General features: G+C 38.7%; 2 protein-coding genes across 8 annotated transcripts; one reads left to right on the top strand and one right to left on the bottom strand.

The window, feature by feature from the left end:
• Positions 1 to 781: 781 nt before the first annotated feature.
• On the bottom strand, positions 782 to 5457 carry LOC112148274 (calcium release-activated calcium channel protein 1). 2 transcript variants are annotated; one of them, XM_024275239.2, is made up of 2 exons: positions 5241 to 5457; positions 782 to 2147 (listed from the first exon to the last, which is right to left on the bottom strand). In XM_024275239.2, exons 1-2 carry the CDS (start codon positions 5286 to 5288, stop codon positions 1602 to 1604), a joined length of 594 nt encoding a protein of 197 aa, XP_024131007.1. In that variant the 5' UTR covers positions 5289 to 5457; the 3' UTR covers positions 782 to 1601. The 2 variants fall into 2 exon arrangements, with proteins under 2 accessions (XP_024131007.1, XP_024131006.1); XM_024275238.2 differs by lacking the exon at positions 5241 to 5457 and adding an exon at positions 3872 to 3988.
• A 38-nt stretch (positions 5458 to 5495) lies between these two features.
• On the top strand, positions 5496 to 15868 carry kdm2ba (lysine (K)-specific demethylase 2Ba). Of its 6 annotated transcripts, none has more exons than XM_024275236.2 (10): positions 5497 to 5667; positions 8814 to 9038; positions 9157 to 9300; positions 10013 to 10099; positions 10428 to 10724; positions 10822 to 11597; positions 11869 to 12032; positions 12118 to 12279; positions 13615 to 13729; positions 14734 to 15868. In XM_024275236.2, the coding sequence occupies exons 1-10, from the start codon at positions 5614 to 5616 to the stop codon at positions 14738 to 14740; spliced, it is 2031 nt and encodes a 676-aa protein (XP_024131004.1). In that variant the 5' UTR covers positions 5497 to 5613; the 3' UTR covers positions 14741 to 15868. The 6 variants fall into 6 exon arrangements, with proteins under 6 accessions (XP_024131005.1, XP_024131004.1, XP_024131001.1 ...); XM_024275233.2 differs by having other exon boundaries at positions 5499 to 5667; positions 8817 to 9038; positions 13615 to 13833; XM_024275235.2 differs by having other exon boundaries at positions 5500 to 5667; positions 10446 to 10724; positions 13615 to 13833.
• Positions 15869 to 16408: the final 540 nt, after the last annotated feature.

Below are 16408 nucleotides of genomic sequence, written 5' to 3'. Positions count from 1 at the left end.
GGGTGCAAAGTAGTTGCCAATAGATATTGCAATATGCCAAATTTCTAAACATCCCCTTTGATTCTGTCATACTTTAAGAACTGGTAAAATGCTTAAAACATGCAAGATTTGGTGAGCTCCTGGTGATCTTTTTAACTGGAAAGTTATTGCAGGATAAAACAAAACAATTGTTTTCTGTAAAAAGGAATAATAACCATTAAACACACATAACTGCTAAACATTTATTTAACAAATTTGTTTCCTTCTTTGGAAAAAATGATGCATTATTGACTGAAGCTATTAAAAATACAGGCCTTTCAAGTCTGTAGTCTCACACTTATTGTAACAATTTTGGTGCACTTTAGAAAGTAAGTTAAAAAAAGTAAAATGTAAATCCATAATTATGCCAGATAACCTACTGTAACAATGAACAGCACCAAAGTACATTATGAAAAAGCTTTGTAAATGTGACTTTAAAGACCCACTCCAATGAATATGGTGTTTTTAATCTGTTATTGTAGCATTTTTCTCATAATAGAGGACATAAAGAAAATTAAAACTGTGTTTCTGAGTATTTCAAATTGGATCAGGAGCAGATAAAAAAAATGCTGTTTGAAAAATTTGTAGTTGCTACATACAAACTACAATCAACGGGCCACAGTCTCCCTGCTTCACTCCATTATGATGCATCCACTTGTAGACAAATAGATCCATGTACATCTTCATTTTCCTCATCCGAGCTGGAAACTAACTCAAAACTGAACGGCTGGATAGCTCCGATATTACTCGCCATTTTGTTGCTCCGCTAACGTTAGCTTGGGGTTGTAAACTGAGTTGGAGAGAGTGTAAACAAAGTGATGATGGGAAGTCAGGGCAGGATTACTTCCACACCCACAGATGCAAATTTTGAATTAAATCCTGCCGCTCTGCAGGAACTGACCTAGAAAGCGACACAGGTTTCATCATTTTACACCATAATCATATTTAAAGACCACTGGGAACACTTTAAAAATAGATCAAAAGATAACTGAGGCTATTGGGCAATATTTGAACAAGATCTCAGCTGATATTTGAGAATTGTATTTGCTTTAAAACTACATTTATGTGACACAAAAGAGAGATACAATAAAGCTTCAGCAGAGAAAAAGCTGTGACAAAACATTCATTAAAATTAGGATGAAATAAAAGCTTTACTAAAAACTAACATTCAAAGATATGGCCTTTTGAAAATGTTTACCATAAATAGTTTATCATTGGACTGAACTGATCATAGTATGAGTTTTAGATCCTGTTTAGAGTTTACAAATAAAACCAATTTCTTTGTGCAAAGTAACTGTATTTGGTTTATGTATTTCATTACCTCAAAAAAGGTGAAGTAACTTTAAGTGCTGCTTTTTAAGAACATTTGAGCATTTGGGGCAAATTATTTTAAAATAATTACAACAAAAGCTACAAAGAAATTATTTTTCCACTTCAACAGATAAGACCAGTCTGATGAACATGCAGCATGTAGAACGCACCTGAACTGAAAAACCATCTGTGCAAATCTGACAAACAAGAACGGATTTGTCATGGAAGATACCTGCTGAGTGTCCCTGTTTTTCCACACTCAGCCTCTCAAATCAGGGGAAATGGATGGGCTTGAGCTCCTCGTTCTCAGTTGTGTGGTCCAATTGGTTGTGCAGGTTGATGACCTGCTCCAGCTCTCGGATCTGCCTGTCAGTTTTATGGCTGACGAGCGTGCGGTAGAAGTGGGCGGCGAAAACAATAAAGACCAAGCCAAATGGCACCATGATGCAGGTGGAAGCGATGGCCGCCGCCTCGCCGGAGGTGATGGTGCCATTATTTGTCTCCTTGTTGTCCTTGAGCGGCAAAAACTTCACCCAGCAGAGGAGCATCACCTCCGTCAGGAAGAGGAACGTGCCAATTACGGTGGAAAAAGCCCAGGCTAGTTCAATGTGGCGGTGCATACGCTCATGTGGAGACTCGTTGACCGAGTTGAGGTTGTGCACGTTGCTGACCGCCTCCAGATTCGGGAGGATGCAGGTGCTGATCATGAGGGCAAAGAGATGCACTGCAACCAACACCGTGGTACAAGCGCTGAAGGCTATCAGAAGCCCCGGAGGGTAGTCGTGGTCCGGCTCTAACTGTACTTCCACCATGGCAACCTAGAAAACATTAACAAAGACAATTTGCTGTGACTTGAAAATGCATACAAATGGATGGTTGCATAATGGATGGTTGAAGTCAGGAAAAGCAATTTTAATACAAATGTTTACACAGATAACCTACTTTTAAAGCTGCTATCTTTCTTTTGTCACTTCCCCTATTGATTTAGCCCTTTGTGTTCATTAAATGTTCCAGATTAACCTGTTGATGCAAGAAAAACTGGATTTTCCTTCTCAAGACTAGAAGACAGTTTGAAAGGAATTTATTTGCTTTTGCTTTTGAGGCTACTCATGGAGATTATCCATTTGTGACACCAAGACAAAGCATTAAAATCGGCTCCTATACGCTTACTTCAATAATGTAAAAAATGAGGGTTGCGGATAAGAGAAGTATCAAATCAATCATGTTTTATTTATGAAGTTGTAAAGACCTTATAAAGTTGGTTGTTGCTGAAGGAAGAACAAATTTCAAAGTGAACACTAGTTTTTAGGCAATGCAAGAGAAAAAAGGTTTAACTGTTTGGGTAAAAGATAAAGATGGTGTATTATTAAAGGGCTCCGTATCAACAAAAACAAAAAATTGTGATCTCCAAAAACCTGTAATTCAAATATTGAAAATATAAATCAATTTTTCATCATTTTTTTTTTTCTTTTGCTTAAATCAGGTGTCTAATTTATGTTTTGAAGTTATGTGTGGCTCTTTTATCCCTCAGTTGTGGCTGTTAGGCTTTATAAAGAAAAATGCTTTGAAAATAATAGGTTAGTTAGTTATTTGACACAGGATGCATTTTATTTTGAAAGGAACTTGCTGCTGACTAAAGTAAAAATAAATTAAAAATGTTATAAAATATAACACTCTTATAATTCTATTATTGTAAAAATGTAGACGCAAAATTTTAGAATAAAAAAGGCTTAATGGCCACAAAAATTTTAAAAAGTCTAAAGTGAGATGAGACTTTCCGGCTCTCACGGGGTTTTAGTCAGTAAGAAACTAGAAATAGCTCTTTTAGTGTGAAGACTCTGGGTTTAAATTAAAGGTGTTGAAGCTTATAGATATTTCCGATCCACCTATTAAGCTTTCATAATGAATAGTCATAGTATTAATATAAAAAAACATAAAATCCTGTCCACCTTTGTCATGGGAGGGATCACACATCAATATAAGGGTGGGGTCATCTGGACCCCATAAGAGAGCACAAGGGCTAAAATAAAGCAGTCTATTGTACTTATTCTAAAAGTTTACTTATTAAATACCATCTATGCATTGTAAATTGTTCCAATGTAGTCTGAAGAAGTGTTCAATTAATATTTCAGGTACGTATACTATACTATACTTGCTTTACTTACACTCAAGTATACTTAATAAAATACATTTTAAGTGCACTACTTTTTTGATAAAGGAATATCATATAAATAAAATTTAAGCTGTACCTTTAAATGCTGTTTTTTCAGCTGTTTGTTCAATACAGGTATTTTTTTTTTTTTTTTTGCTACAAAAAAACTTATAAAAAGTTTGAATCAGAGAAATTCTCAAACAATATTTGTTATTATGGACGTTCATGTACATAGGTTACTGTACTGTGTCCTGAATGAACGGATGCTGTGCCCGCACACTGAACAGTAACGGGGCCTAAATAAAGGCGTGAACTCCGCCGCTCTTGAGAAACTCTCGACACACAAATCCACTCGTGAACCGCGCAAATCTCGAAGGCAAACAAACTTACCATTGCGAAACCCGACAGGAGCGCTGAAGTTCGACTGGTGGCTTTTAATTTGGCTCGACTTAGATACAATTTTCTCCAAGACAGAGCCTGCAGAGAGTGCTCGCTACTCATAGCGAAAGTTTTTTAGTAAAAGTCTGAAAACTAGTTTTCTGAAATAGTTTTGTTCTTAGCAGTTAGGACGGAGTAAACGCCAGCGATAAAGTAAAAAAAAAAACGGTGTTCTTTTTTTTTTTTATAGAAATAATACTATATTAACCTGGTCGGAGTAAGTTAGGAAGTTATGTCAAAACTTTGGCGCAACAGCTGACAGTAAGGAAACTCAAGATACCCACAATCCCTTGCTGCCGCTGGGCTCGCCCCTTTCCTCTGTGCGCCGCCAATTCTACATTTACAAAAGTAAAAGTTTCTCTTTTTTAATTCAGACATTTTAATAAAAAATACAATGTAAAATTACATTTGATTTACTTTGTATTTCAAATAGATTTTCATACTATCCCATTATAGTATAATGTATTACATTTACTCCACACATCTAATAATAAAAGTGGGTTTCACCGTGTTTAAACAAATTATAGGCTTCTAGCAGCTCAAGCATGCAAACCTGAAACAATAAAAAGTGAAAGTATTTCGTGTATAGTGCTGACAAGGTTCTTTTCAGTATAATTTGAGTTTTTAAAGAGTGGTGACAGTTAAAGAAGAATCCTGCAGGCAGCTGATGCAACTTCTCATTCAGCATGCAAAACCAAAACACGACTGTTAAAAATGTCACCATTGTTCTTTTCTGAAAAGAAGGCAATGAAATCAAGGAACACATGAAAATATTATATTAAAAAATAAATAAATTGTAATTGTATGGAAAAAGTTTAAATGAAAGCGTACAGATTGATTCTCATGTTTATTGTCTGAAAATATCAGTGCTGGATTTTATTTGTGGTGGAACTGACCACATTTGCACATAATTTATGATAGTTTTCAGTATGAATGCCTGCAAAATGTTATGTTTTTTTATCCCCCAAATTAGCAACGTGGTTATAAGAGCAGGGAAAAAAAATAAAGTAAAAATAGCCAGTGTCACTATATATGCCTTTAAAATGTATTTACATTAGGTCAAAGCTATATATAATAATAATGTTGTCATACAATGGATGATGATAGATATATATATATATATAAAAACAATGTTTACAAAAGATCTGTATAATATCTTAAAATTTAGTTCTAAATTTAGTGGACAGTTTGTACGATGAATTCTAAGTAATACAACATAAAAATGTCCCTCATAACATAACCACAACCACTCCCTTAAAAAAAGAAGATAAGAAAAATGGCACACTGACTCGACGTGTCTGAGTGAACTGTCTTGTCTTACCTGCCTATCTTCACTTCCTGCAACAGTGATGCTGCATTCACGTGGCATACTCAAACAGCAGTTGCAAGCCTTGTCTTATTGTCTTAACTAAACGATTTTACCTAGTATAAGACGTAATCCGTTAGTTTTTTGGGTTGTATGTATACATAAAATCACTAATACAATTCCTGTATTCAAATTAGGGTTCACAGCTGCCTGTTTCCAACAAAGTGAAAAGCAGAGGTTGATTAGATAACACGGCACCGCTCTTTCCCATGGCACGTGAAGGCAGCACGCTCGTAATGACGTGAAGGAGGGGGAACGGGCTGATCTGGTGGTTTGTTCAGCCATGTTAGTTTCGTTTGCTGTTCACAAGCGATGAGAGAGGAGAGTCATGGCCTTGTCAATGAGTGGAGAGGATGAGGAATACGAGTCGGAGTCCGAGCAGGTAAATGTTTTTACACTTTATTTGAACAACATTGTACCGTACTGTGAGCTGTACCGGGGACACCGAGACAAAAGGAAAGCGTTTTTCAGCGGTTACTTCAGGTTGACGTTACACCCGCTCTTCTTGTGTTTATGTGAGTCAGGTTGAAAGGAGTACATCGTCTTTTTTAAACGTCTTTTCTCGACTAATTAGGGGACTTAAACAGCGCTTGTAAATATTATTTAATTGTATATTTACCGAGAGTCAAAATGACAGTGTACATTTTATTTAATTTTTTCCCCTCTTATCATGTTATCCAGAACTGACCCATTTTGTACTGTCCATCTCTACTACTCAGCAGCTTCATCCAATCATGTTTCAAAATTCCTGCTGTGGCCAGAAGCCTCTATCCCTCAGCAGTTTGACTGCTCTGCGTTGTACTGTTAGAAGTTCTTATTTCACGCAATGGAAACGTCCGTTTTATGATTTTTATTTTTGATTTGTTTCTTGGCACACACACACACACTTCCAAAACTTGTCCCACCACTCTGCGCCTTTAAGAAGGCTTTAGGCAAAACGTTGTTGGGGCAGGGACCTAGGAGGGGGATGGGGAGAGGGAACAATGAAGTAGCTCTTACTTCTGTTGCTTGTTGATCCAGTGGTTCCAGAACTGAGGAGCAGAGGTCTCCTCCAAACACTGACCATGGACCTGGTTAAGCAGTTAAGGCAGCCCTGGAGAAAGTGTTAATGCCAGCATAGAGGTGAACATTTGTGGGATTAAGTGCAGCCATGAATCACACCTAGTTTAGTGCATTGCACAAGTGAAACTTGGCTTGACAATTGGCCATAAAAATATGTGATTTGTAAGTCACTTCGCTGTGCTTACATAATCTCTATCCACAACACCCACTGACACTTAATCACCAATTGAAAGTTTGAAATCGTCACTTGAGACACATGGTCAGAAATGCCTTTCGAAGAAATCCTGTAACTAATAAGCCTTGTGACTTTCTCCCACTTATGTCCAGTGTGAGGCTGTGCTCACTGTGGAGGACTTTTCTTTCTTTTCTTTTTTTTTTTGTTTGTTTATAGTCATTGGCAACAATCCTAAATTCCTGACGTATTGTTCTAGAGTTACTGTAAGGACAAGTCAGCTGATAACGGATACTGCTTATGGGTCAGAGCTCTGCATATCTGCTTTAGTTTGTTTTTTTAGAAATGCATCTACTAAGCAGTGGACATCTAGTGTTATAGTGTGTCACTAACTTTTGTGTATCTCATTTATGAAAGTGGACATTGGACACATTTGCAACCAGATGCTAAGATTGTTATTTTTTTCTACAAAAACTGCAAAGTGGACACTTTCAGATCCATTAATTTAAATTTGTTAGCAGATGATATGTGCATGCTAAACAAGTCACTGCAGGACAACAGAGAGAATGATCAGCCGTTTACAATTTAGTCAGACATTTCTGAGGAGGAAATTAAAAATGCAGCGTTTTGTCAACACCTTGCAACGTTCTCTTCTCGCTCTGTTAGAAAGTAGTCCAGCCTATGATCTAAACATTTTGCAGAACGCACCATGCTATTGGACAAACTGTTATTGACATTATGTCTGTTTGTAATAGCTTCTCACGTTTCTTTCCTGGAAGTGTTTGCATGAAGAAAACCCACCTCACACTTAAAAAAAAAAAAATCTCTAAAATGTAGAATTTTAAACTCCTTCTCAAGATTTATGGTGAACTGTTAAAGAAGGACGATGCTGTGCATCATTAATTTTGATGATTTTCTTAGAAAGGATTGAGGTACATTTCTACTTTGTCCCTTCTCTTGCTCCAAATTTAAACATCAGTTGTTGAGAATGTGGAAAGCCTGGAAAAACCTGTTCCCTTTCTATTGAAATGTACTTGTTATACCTGCCCACAGTGAGGGAAATGTATTTGTTGGAGTGGAGAAAAATCGGGCTTGTTGTTTGAAAGACATGCTCAACAATCATCAAGTGAGCCACGACATTTATCCATTTCACGTGGGATGCGTCTCTGTTACCCATAATAAGCAGAAATGACAGCTGGAAAATGTTCACAGCCTCAAATAAAACAATAACTGCCTCTTATGAGCCTATTTTTATCCATCTCTCTCACAGGCCCATATTCAAACATTTGCCACTAGGAAGGCAAATGTGTTGCCAAGGTAACCCTTCTTGCTAGAGTAAGATGACTGTCATGGTCTATGATTAGTCTTTTTCTTCAGAGTCTTTTGTAGTCCTGTTGTGGCCGCTGGGAAGAAGCAGAAAAATGCAGCACACACAGATTTGATTATTTATAACCATTTCATAATTCTGCTTAGTGATTTCCTGATAGATCAAAGCGGAATCACCAGCTGTTACCATGTGTGTGACTGCAGCATTTCAGTGAAGGGATTTATTTATTTTTTTACTCTATGTGGATGTGATTGGCTCTTGTGACTGAAAATGCAGACATAAATTCCATTGTTTTTTCAATCATCTATGACTGAACGATAGGGCTGCCACAAATGATTATTTTAGTAGTCGACTACTCACTGATTATTTTTTCCAATTAGTCAACTAATCGGGTCATGCACAAAGTGGGTGTAAAGCACACATCTTAACCATCATTTGCTTTAAACTAATTCAAAATAAAGACAATTAAGATGATAGTTGATTAAACCTTTAATGAATCATGCAGCCTCTGTCCTTCATTTGGTTCTGGCGTTAAAACAAGATTAAATCAAATGAGGTCAGCATCTGAAACAAAGAACTATTCTTCACAGAAGATAACATATTGGTCTCACTGACTTAAATATAAAAAAAGTACATTTTTTGGTGCTGAACAGTCACAGCTGTGTTCAACTTTACTCTACACTCTGACACTATATGATATAAAGGAACGACTAATCGACTATTAAATTAGTCGTTGACTATTTTAATAGTCGATTAAGCCTACTGAACAATAAAGTTTTTGATCGAAAATAATGTCTTTGAAACATGAGTCCTTCAGACTTTATACTGTATTGCATACAAATTTTGCATGATTTAATTAATATATTTTACACAATTAAAACTGAACCGATCAGCACGTCCAATAGGTTTAATTTTCTTACCATTCATCACATTTCACTACAGTTAAACCTGAACGATTTGTTTTCAGCAGCGGGCGGCTAACCGGCCCAAACCCAAGATGGGGACGACGTCGACCGTTAAGCTGCCGTCCAACCGCAGCACGTCCGGAGCCAGGCGGAGGCGGACGCGCTGCCGCAAGTGTGAGGCTTGCCTGCGGACCGAATGCGGAGAGTGTCACTTCTGCAAGGACATGAAGAAGTTTGGTGGACCGGGACGCATGAAGCAGTCGTGCATCATGAGGCAGTGTATCGCGGTATGTCAGCATTTAAAGAAAAAAGATTTGACGCATCTCACAATAAATACAACTCATGATACTGTTGCAAAAGGATGATGACATATCATAGCAGCGCTTTCTTTTGTTTTCTCTACAGCCCGTCCTGCCTCACACCGCAGTGTGTGTTGTTTGCAAAGAGGCAGGGAAGGAGGACACACTTCAAGACGATGAGGACAAATTCAACTTTATGTTAATGGAGTGCTCCATCTGCAACGAGATTGTTCATCCCAACTGCCTCAAGGTACTGAAAGCCCGGCTGGTAACTGTTGAGCAACTCCGCCGAGTAATTACGACTGTCAATGTGTGAGTCGAATGAATTTCAGATCATTTTAATACCACAGACGTGATCCAGGCAGTTGTGCTTCGGGCAATTAAGTCAATTTGATGCTGAAATTGAGTTTAAACAACATAATTATATTGTTGCTAAGTTTGAATGACTCGAACATTAGAGAAGTACTGTATGATGTGATTCATACTCGGTTCACTGTCCTAAAGGAAAAGCTGACTATGGTAGATGAAATTCATGCAGTCTAGTGTGTGGTAATCATGGTTTGGATAGATACTTTTTTTATTTTTGTCCGCATTTAAAGTGGAATTATTAAAAAAAAATGCAAATGGCTTTAATGCTCTAAACATCACGCCTTTAGTTCTTTTTTTTCCCTCTCTCTCTTATTGTGTATGACGTGTTTTTGTCACAGAAACCTAATTGAAAATATTTAGGATAGTTCAGCAAAAATACTTGATTGTTTGTACTTCTTGTAATCACTAAAGGAAAACTTCAAACTCCCGCTCTAGTTCAGCTGTGCTGACAAACCTGCCGAGCAAACATTTCAACTGTCTTTTCTTCTTTCACTTCCCCTGTCCTGTTTGACACACAGAAGCTTGGTGTAGAACATGGTCAGAGTTTGTGGTCGGAGTTAAAACTGTGTGCATCACTCTTTAATCTCCTTCAGGTGAGTGACGCCTCAGGAGTGGTGAACGATGAACTCCCTAACTGCTGGGAATGTCCAAAGTGCAACCATGCTGGGAAAAGTGGAAAAGTGAGTAGAAATGTGTGTGACTGAATTGCACTCTAAGTCAGTGTTCCACGTATTTCAGAAACAACTGGTTTTAGTGTCAGACAGGTTTTTTTTTTTTCCTCCTTTATTTTTTTGTGTGTATTTGAGTTTCACCAGTTTTATATTTAACCAACTTCCTGTTTACTCATTTGTTTGCTATGTCATTCACACATAGCTATGTGAGTCACAGAAGAGCAACGACTTGATATTTTGGTCAGCAGAGCAAGTTTGTCAAACATTAGCTTAAGCGTTTGTGCTGAGTTTCCTGGTCTCCATAAGCTGAAGGTATAAAGTCGCTTTGCAATTGTTGTCCCCTTTGGTATTGAAGCAAAAAAGGGGTCCGGGGTTCAAGTACGCCTCCAACCTCCCCGGCTCCTTGCTGCGGGAACAGAAACCTGGAAAGGAGGAGGGAGACGTTTCGTCCGTACCCAAAAGGAAGCCGGACCGCGAGGAAACGCCGAGGCAGAGGCTCGAGGATTCCATCCACCGACAGCCACCTCTGCTGTCCCCCAGCAACCTGCCACGCTCCAGGCCTGAGGACAAACTGAGGAAGAAGAGGAAGCTGTTTGATGATGAGGAGGAGGAGGATCTCAGTGTGAAGAGGAAGGTTTGTGTAACAGACACGGCCCACATTCTTTAGAAGTGTGTAGCAATATTAGTGGTTCTCACAGTGTTTGAATCCACGATTACTTTTAACTTTACAGGAAATCAAGACCGAAGAGGATGATGAAGATACATATGAGGATGACGATGATGAAGTAAGGGAGCAATTCCGGAGCAGCATAGATAGAAAAGGGCGGTTTGGAGACACAGAAGATGAATGGGATTACAAGGACTCAAAAATGGATCACTTGAACCCTTCCATCAGAACGCCTCTCGGAGACAGCGACCAATCCCACTGCAGCTCTCCACAGGCCGGTCCCAGCAGCGAGGGCGGCAGCGAGACGCAGGAGAAGGGTCACCGTCCAAAAGCTCGACGTAAGCGGCGCTTGCCTAACAGAGACCTGAGCCGAGAACTGAGCAAAGAACTGAACCAAGAAATCCAGAAGACGGAGGACTCCCTGGCTAACGAGAACCGGCAGCCTCTCAAGGTGGAGCCAGAGATGGAAAACGAGGAGCCCAAGCGGTTGTTTCGCAACGGCAACGAGCTTGCCGATCAGCGGTCCCACCTCAAGACCAAAGAGATGAACGGGACCCCCTGGGAACTGCGGCACTTCTACCCAAGTCGGATCACGCCGCTCGGTTTTAACCGCAGCACCCCGACGACGCGGCCGGTGCCCCCGCGCTCCCCGCCCAAGTGCGTCCAAATGGAGCGGCACGTCATCCGGCCGCCCCCCATAAGCCCGCCTCCCGACAGGCTGCCTCTGAAAGACGGGAAAGCGCACGTCATGCAGCGCGAGGTGTGGATGAAAATATTCAGCTACCTCACACACCAGGAGCTGTGTGTCTGCATGAGAGTTTGCAAGACGTGGAACAGATGGTACGTCTGCACTGCACCTAGACAGTCCAGCCTGAAACTATTCGTCCCTTGGCCGGTTCTGACCTAACGGGACTTTCAGTCAACCAACGAGTTCCTTCCTGATTGGAAATGGTTCAATAAGAATAAGACGAGATGCATTTTTGTTAAGAAAATTAACAAAAAGTCAAGTATTCCTAATTTATCAGGGCGATTAACACTTTCAGGCTTGACTGTATATTTTTAAGTTCAGCTTAATTGACATGCTTCATAAATATCACCTTCTGTACTCCAGGTGTTGTGATAAGAGACTTTGGACAAAGATTGATCTGAACCGCTGCACGTCGATCACCCCTCTCATGCTCAGTGGAATCGTCCGCAGACAGCCGGTTTCCCTGGATCTCAGTTGGACCAACATTTCTAAAAAGCAGCTCAGCTGGCTTATTAACAGATTACCAGGTGAGTGTGATTATAAGAGAACCTCAAATAAGGTGTTTCTCTGTGACGTTAGCGCCACATTTAAAAAGCTTTCTTTGTGGTTCAGGTCTGCGAGTGTTGAAGCTGTCGGGCTGTTCTTGGGCGGCCGTTTCTGCACTCTGCACCTCCAGCTGCCCTCTGCTGCGCACCCTGGACATACAGTGGGTGGAAGGACTCAAAGATGCACAGATGAGGGACCTCCTCTCGCCGCCTACAGACAACAGACCAGGTACGACCAAACTCAAACCTTCTAACTGCACTATCATATATGTTGCAGCACTTAGACACATTACTACGCTAGATAATATTCAGTATCCCAAAGGAGACAAATAGATGTGATTTTGAATAAAAAAGAACACATTTTTTTGTACACTATAGTGAGTCAGCAAACTCAAGATTCAATTCCCTTTTTCCTTTTGCAGAAAAAAAATCTCTCACTTACTGGAGCCAAAGAGTGAACAAACCAAATGTTAAAACATAACCGCAAAGAAAAGGAGATGTGCTATGAGGAAGTGAGTGACAAATCAATACAGCAGAGAAGGGAAAAAGAAGTTCCTTCATGTTGGAGCTTGTTGGAGCAGTTTGAAAACAAAACCAGGAAAGGGTGCAACAAGTTTAAGAAGAGAGTTGTTTACTACAAGAGGGTGACCTTTGTCATTGGAAAAGTATTTGCTAATAGAGTCTCAGAAAAAACATTTTAATGATGTCTTGCTTAGACAAGAATGTTTTTTTAGAAGTGATCACATTGTAAAGAAACAAAAGTTATACTTTTTTGGTTTTTAATAAATTCTTGTCTATTTCACATACAGTCTTCTAGTTGCTGTCAGAGATTTAAGCCCAGAATTAAGTAACTATTTCCTCAGCTGACTTATCAGTCCCATCTGAAAGATGTGCAGGAAGCACCGTCTGCCTTGTGTAACTCTGAAAATATTTGAGCTCTGAAGAAGGAAAAAACTGAAAAGGAAATTTCAGAACAGAGTGAAATCTTTTAGTTGAAGGAATGCGGTCGGGATACTTTGAATCTCACAGAACATTTTTCACATTGTGACCTTCATAATTGTCTGTATGTAAAGACACTGAAATACTTTCAAGAAATGTGTTACAAAGTTCTTTTGTCGCCACTTAAAAAAAATAATTTAGCTCTTAAGGTTTCTATTGGCATAAATGTTAATCATCTGAGCCTCCAAAAAAATGTCAAAATATATTTTTAGAAATCATTTTGACCATCAGAAGACGAGAACTACAGGTTCCTCTACTGACATTAACAGTGTCCTGTTGAACTCGTTCAGTCATCTGTCCCTCGCAGCCACATTGTCAGCTACATATCTATCTTTAAACCATGTTGAAACTGGCAGCTGTGTGTTAACTTCAGTTTTTCTTTCATATTTATTTATCTAGAATAAACAGTGCTTTCACTTTTCCTCTCCATCCCACCAGACTACAACAGCTGAGAGGGAAATAAAAGCTTTTTACGACAAAAACATTTTTTTTATAGAAAATTTTGGATGATTTGAGAATGCTGACGAAAATGAACTAATTTGTGCTCCAACTATCTGTGTGACAGGTCAGCTGGACAATTGTTGCAAGTTGAGGAACGTGGAGGACCTGCGGCTGGCAGGACTGGACATCACCGACGCGTCCCTGCGGCTCATAAGTCGGCAGATGCCTTTGCTGTCCAGGTTGGACCTGAGTTACTGCAACCATATTAATGACCAGTCTGTTAACTTACTTACAGCAGCAGGGACCACAACCAGAGACTCCCTCACAGAAATCAACCTATCAGGTGAGATCCAAGGCTTTAGGTTAAGTTAGGGCGGCAGTATAGAGACATAAACACCTGGGTTTGTGGAGGTATTATGGAGTCGTCAGATATATTAAAGATCAAACCTAAAGGCCGTAGATCTCTTAGTGTCACAGGCAAAGTTATAACCCCCCCTACAAAACAAATCTGTCCTTAGTTTGAAACTAACACAAAAATGCTGCAATAAGTTTTACTCAAAATAGAAGAAAAGTAACTGTTAGCAGAGCCAGATATTAGTGAGACAACAGTTTAGTCCTTTCAGATAGAAGTCAACTGTAGCATTACAATGCATTTTCTTCTCGAAGCGACTCCCCAACAAGTGTGTTAAGCATTTGACCACAACTTCACGTTTGTCTCGAGTTTTACGAACAGATAAGAAGATTTAGAACCTCTAAAGTCACCAGAATTAATTTTAGGTCAAACTTTATCAATAAAACAAAAAATAGAGTTTCATGTTCTCTTACAAAATATTTAAGTAATTGTTTTTAAAATTAGAAATAAAAAAATCTCATCTAAAATGCAAAAAAAAAAAGAATTTGGGTTTTTTTATGTTTTTGAGCACAATATGTGTCAATTAGCATTAACAACGGCAACAAAATCACCTGTTTTCTTCAGGTAAAGTTCTCAGAATAGCTTGAAGTTAGGCTTCATTGTTGAAAAAACTAATTTTTAAAGCTTTAGTTGGGAGCATTTTTGAATACTAGGTGGAATTTTATAAATCCAATTTTTATTTTTACATTTACCATGAAATTTGATACAAACATAACAAGTTTTGTCCCTTTATTTTTTTATTACCTTCAAAATACCCATCTGAAAAGGAAGCTGATGTCACGGGCATAACTGATTTCTTCTCTCTCTTTTATTTTTTTTGCTCTCTTCCAGTTTGTAACCGCGTTACAGATCATTCCTTAAGCTTTTTCAAACGCTGTGGAAGCATCTGCCAGATCGACCTCCGCTTCTGCAAGCAGGTGACCACGACGGCCTGCGAGAGGTTCATCGCAGAGATGTCAGTCAGCGTACCATTCAGACTAAAAGAAGAGAAACTCCTACAGAAGACCAGCTAGCTCCTACCGGGACGAACGCGCTCAGTCTGTCTGTCTTTGCACTTAATGGAACAACCGGTCCTGTGATAATAAGTCTCTGAATCACTGTCTTAGATGAAACGAGGGAAGGTTCTGGAGGGAAAGCTCGGGTTCTCACTGAACTGATAAAAGGAAAAAAAGCATGCATGTGTTTCTGTTAAGGCTGTGCTTTTCTAAAGATGTGGTTGTAAGTAACTGAGTTATTTTTATTCTTTCAAATTTTGAAATTTGTATTTTTGTAAAAGCAGCATTTCATAAGTTTAGTGTTCCAGGCATGTAAGTACCACAGAGCCTGTTTGGCGTAGAAAACAGAGAGTATCCTTCTTGCCGTCACATATCAGTGTGCCAATATCAACGTTTGACAGTTCATTTCCATATCATATTAAATACTGCATGTGAAGTGACTAAATTGTCATCAACTTTGTTTTTTTTGGAATGTATTTCAGTGAAGATAAAATAGTAAACGAACTGTAAAATTCTGTTACACCCTCATGTTTTACATTTATACTTTTTAATGTGGAGTGTTATGTTTTATTAGGGTTTTTCTTCAATATTTCAACATTAATTTATTTTTTTTTATTACAGTTTGTATTTATTCTGTGACTTTGACGGAGCCGTCTTACACAATTTAAAGTAATCCATCTAATTTATCAGCTCTGAGCCTGTGGCAGTATGCAGTCGGTGGGATTTGACACCCACAAGTCAGTCGGAGGAAGTTGACAGATCAAACCTTGAGTCCCACGCGTCTGGTTTTCTATGGTGGCATCTTATTGTGAATATTCCTGTAAATTGAAACCCTTGCTTCATACATTGCCTGTTGTATTTTGGGTGTTGTGCTGTCCTCTATCGCCTCAGGTGAATGTGATATTGTTTATATTTGTAAATCTTAAAATTAAGTGCTAAAATGCATTAAAAGATTTTCATTTGTACCCTTACTGAGTCTCTTTGCCTTTTGCTTGTTTGTAACACATTATTGTGTAAAGATGCCTTTATGATTTGTTAACTACTGAAAAATCATTTGAGTACAGTTAAGCTTTTGAATACAATTACATCACAAAGCAATTTTTAAAATGTGATAATCTTAAGTTATTTACAATCTCTGGAAATGTACATTTTTTTCAGACCAGAAACTGCAGCAATTAGCCAATGCAAACCACAACACGCTGCCAACAGCTAGTTTCTTTATTAAATGACATCTGTCAAGTCCTCTAATTCCAACGTAAATGTTTCCAAATAATCCAGATGGAGAATTTTACAGCCAGGAAAAACTTTGCAGGGGTTTTTGAATTAATATCTGAGCAAGAAGTGACGCCATCTGCTCCCAGGAGAACCTTTCTAGAAAAATAAAAATTTGGATGATTTTTTTACACTTGAGAAGCTTTTATAAAATACTTATTTACATTTATGTTCAAAATGTAAGCCACAATGAGATCTAATATAAATTTAAGGTTGAAAATGTGTGGTTTTGTTATTTA

This window comes from Oryzias melastigma, linkage group LG9 (assembly GCF_002922805.2).
Source record: "Oryzias melastigma strain HK-1 linkage group LG9, ASM292280v2, whole genome shotgun sequence".
Classification (NCBI taxonomy): Eukaryota; Metazoa; Chordata; class Actinopteri; order Beloniformes; family Adrianichthyidae; genus Oryzias; species Oryzias melastigma.
The sequence above is the reverse complement of the archived record's forward strand: the minus strand, read 5'-3'. Positions and strand labels throughout refer to the sequence as shown.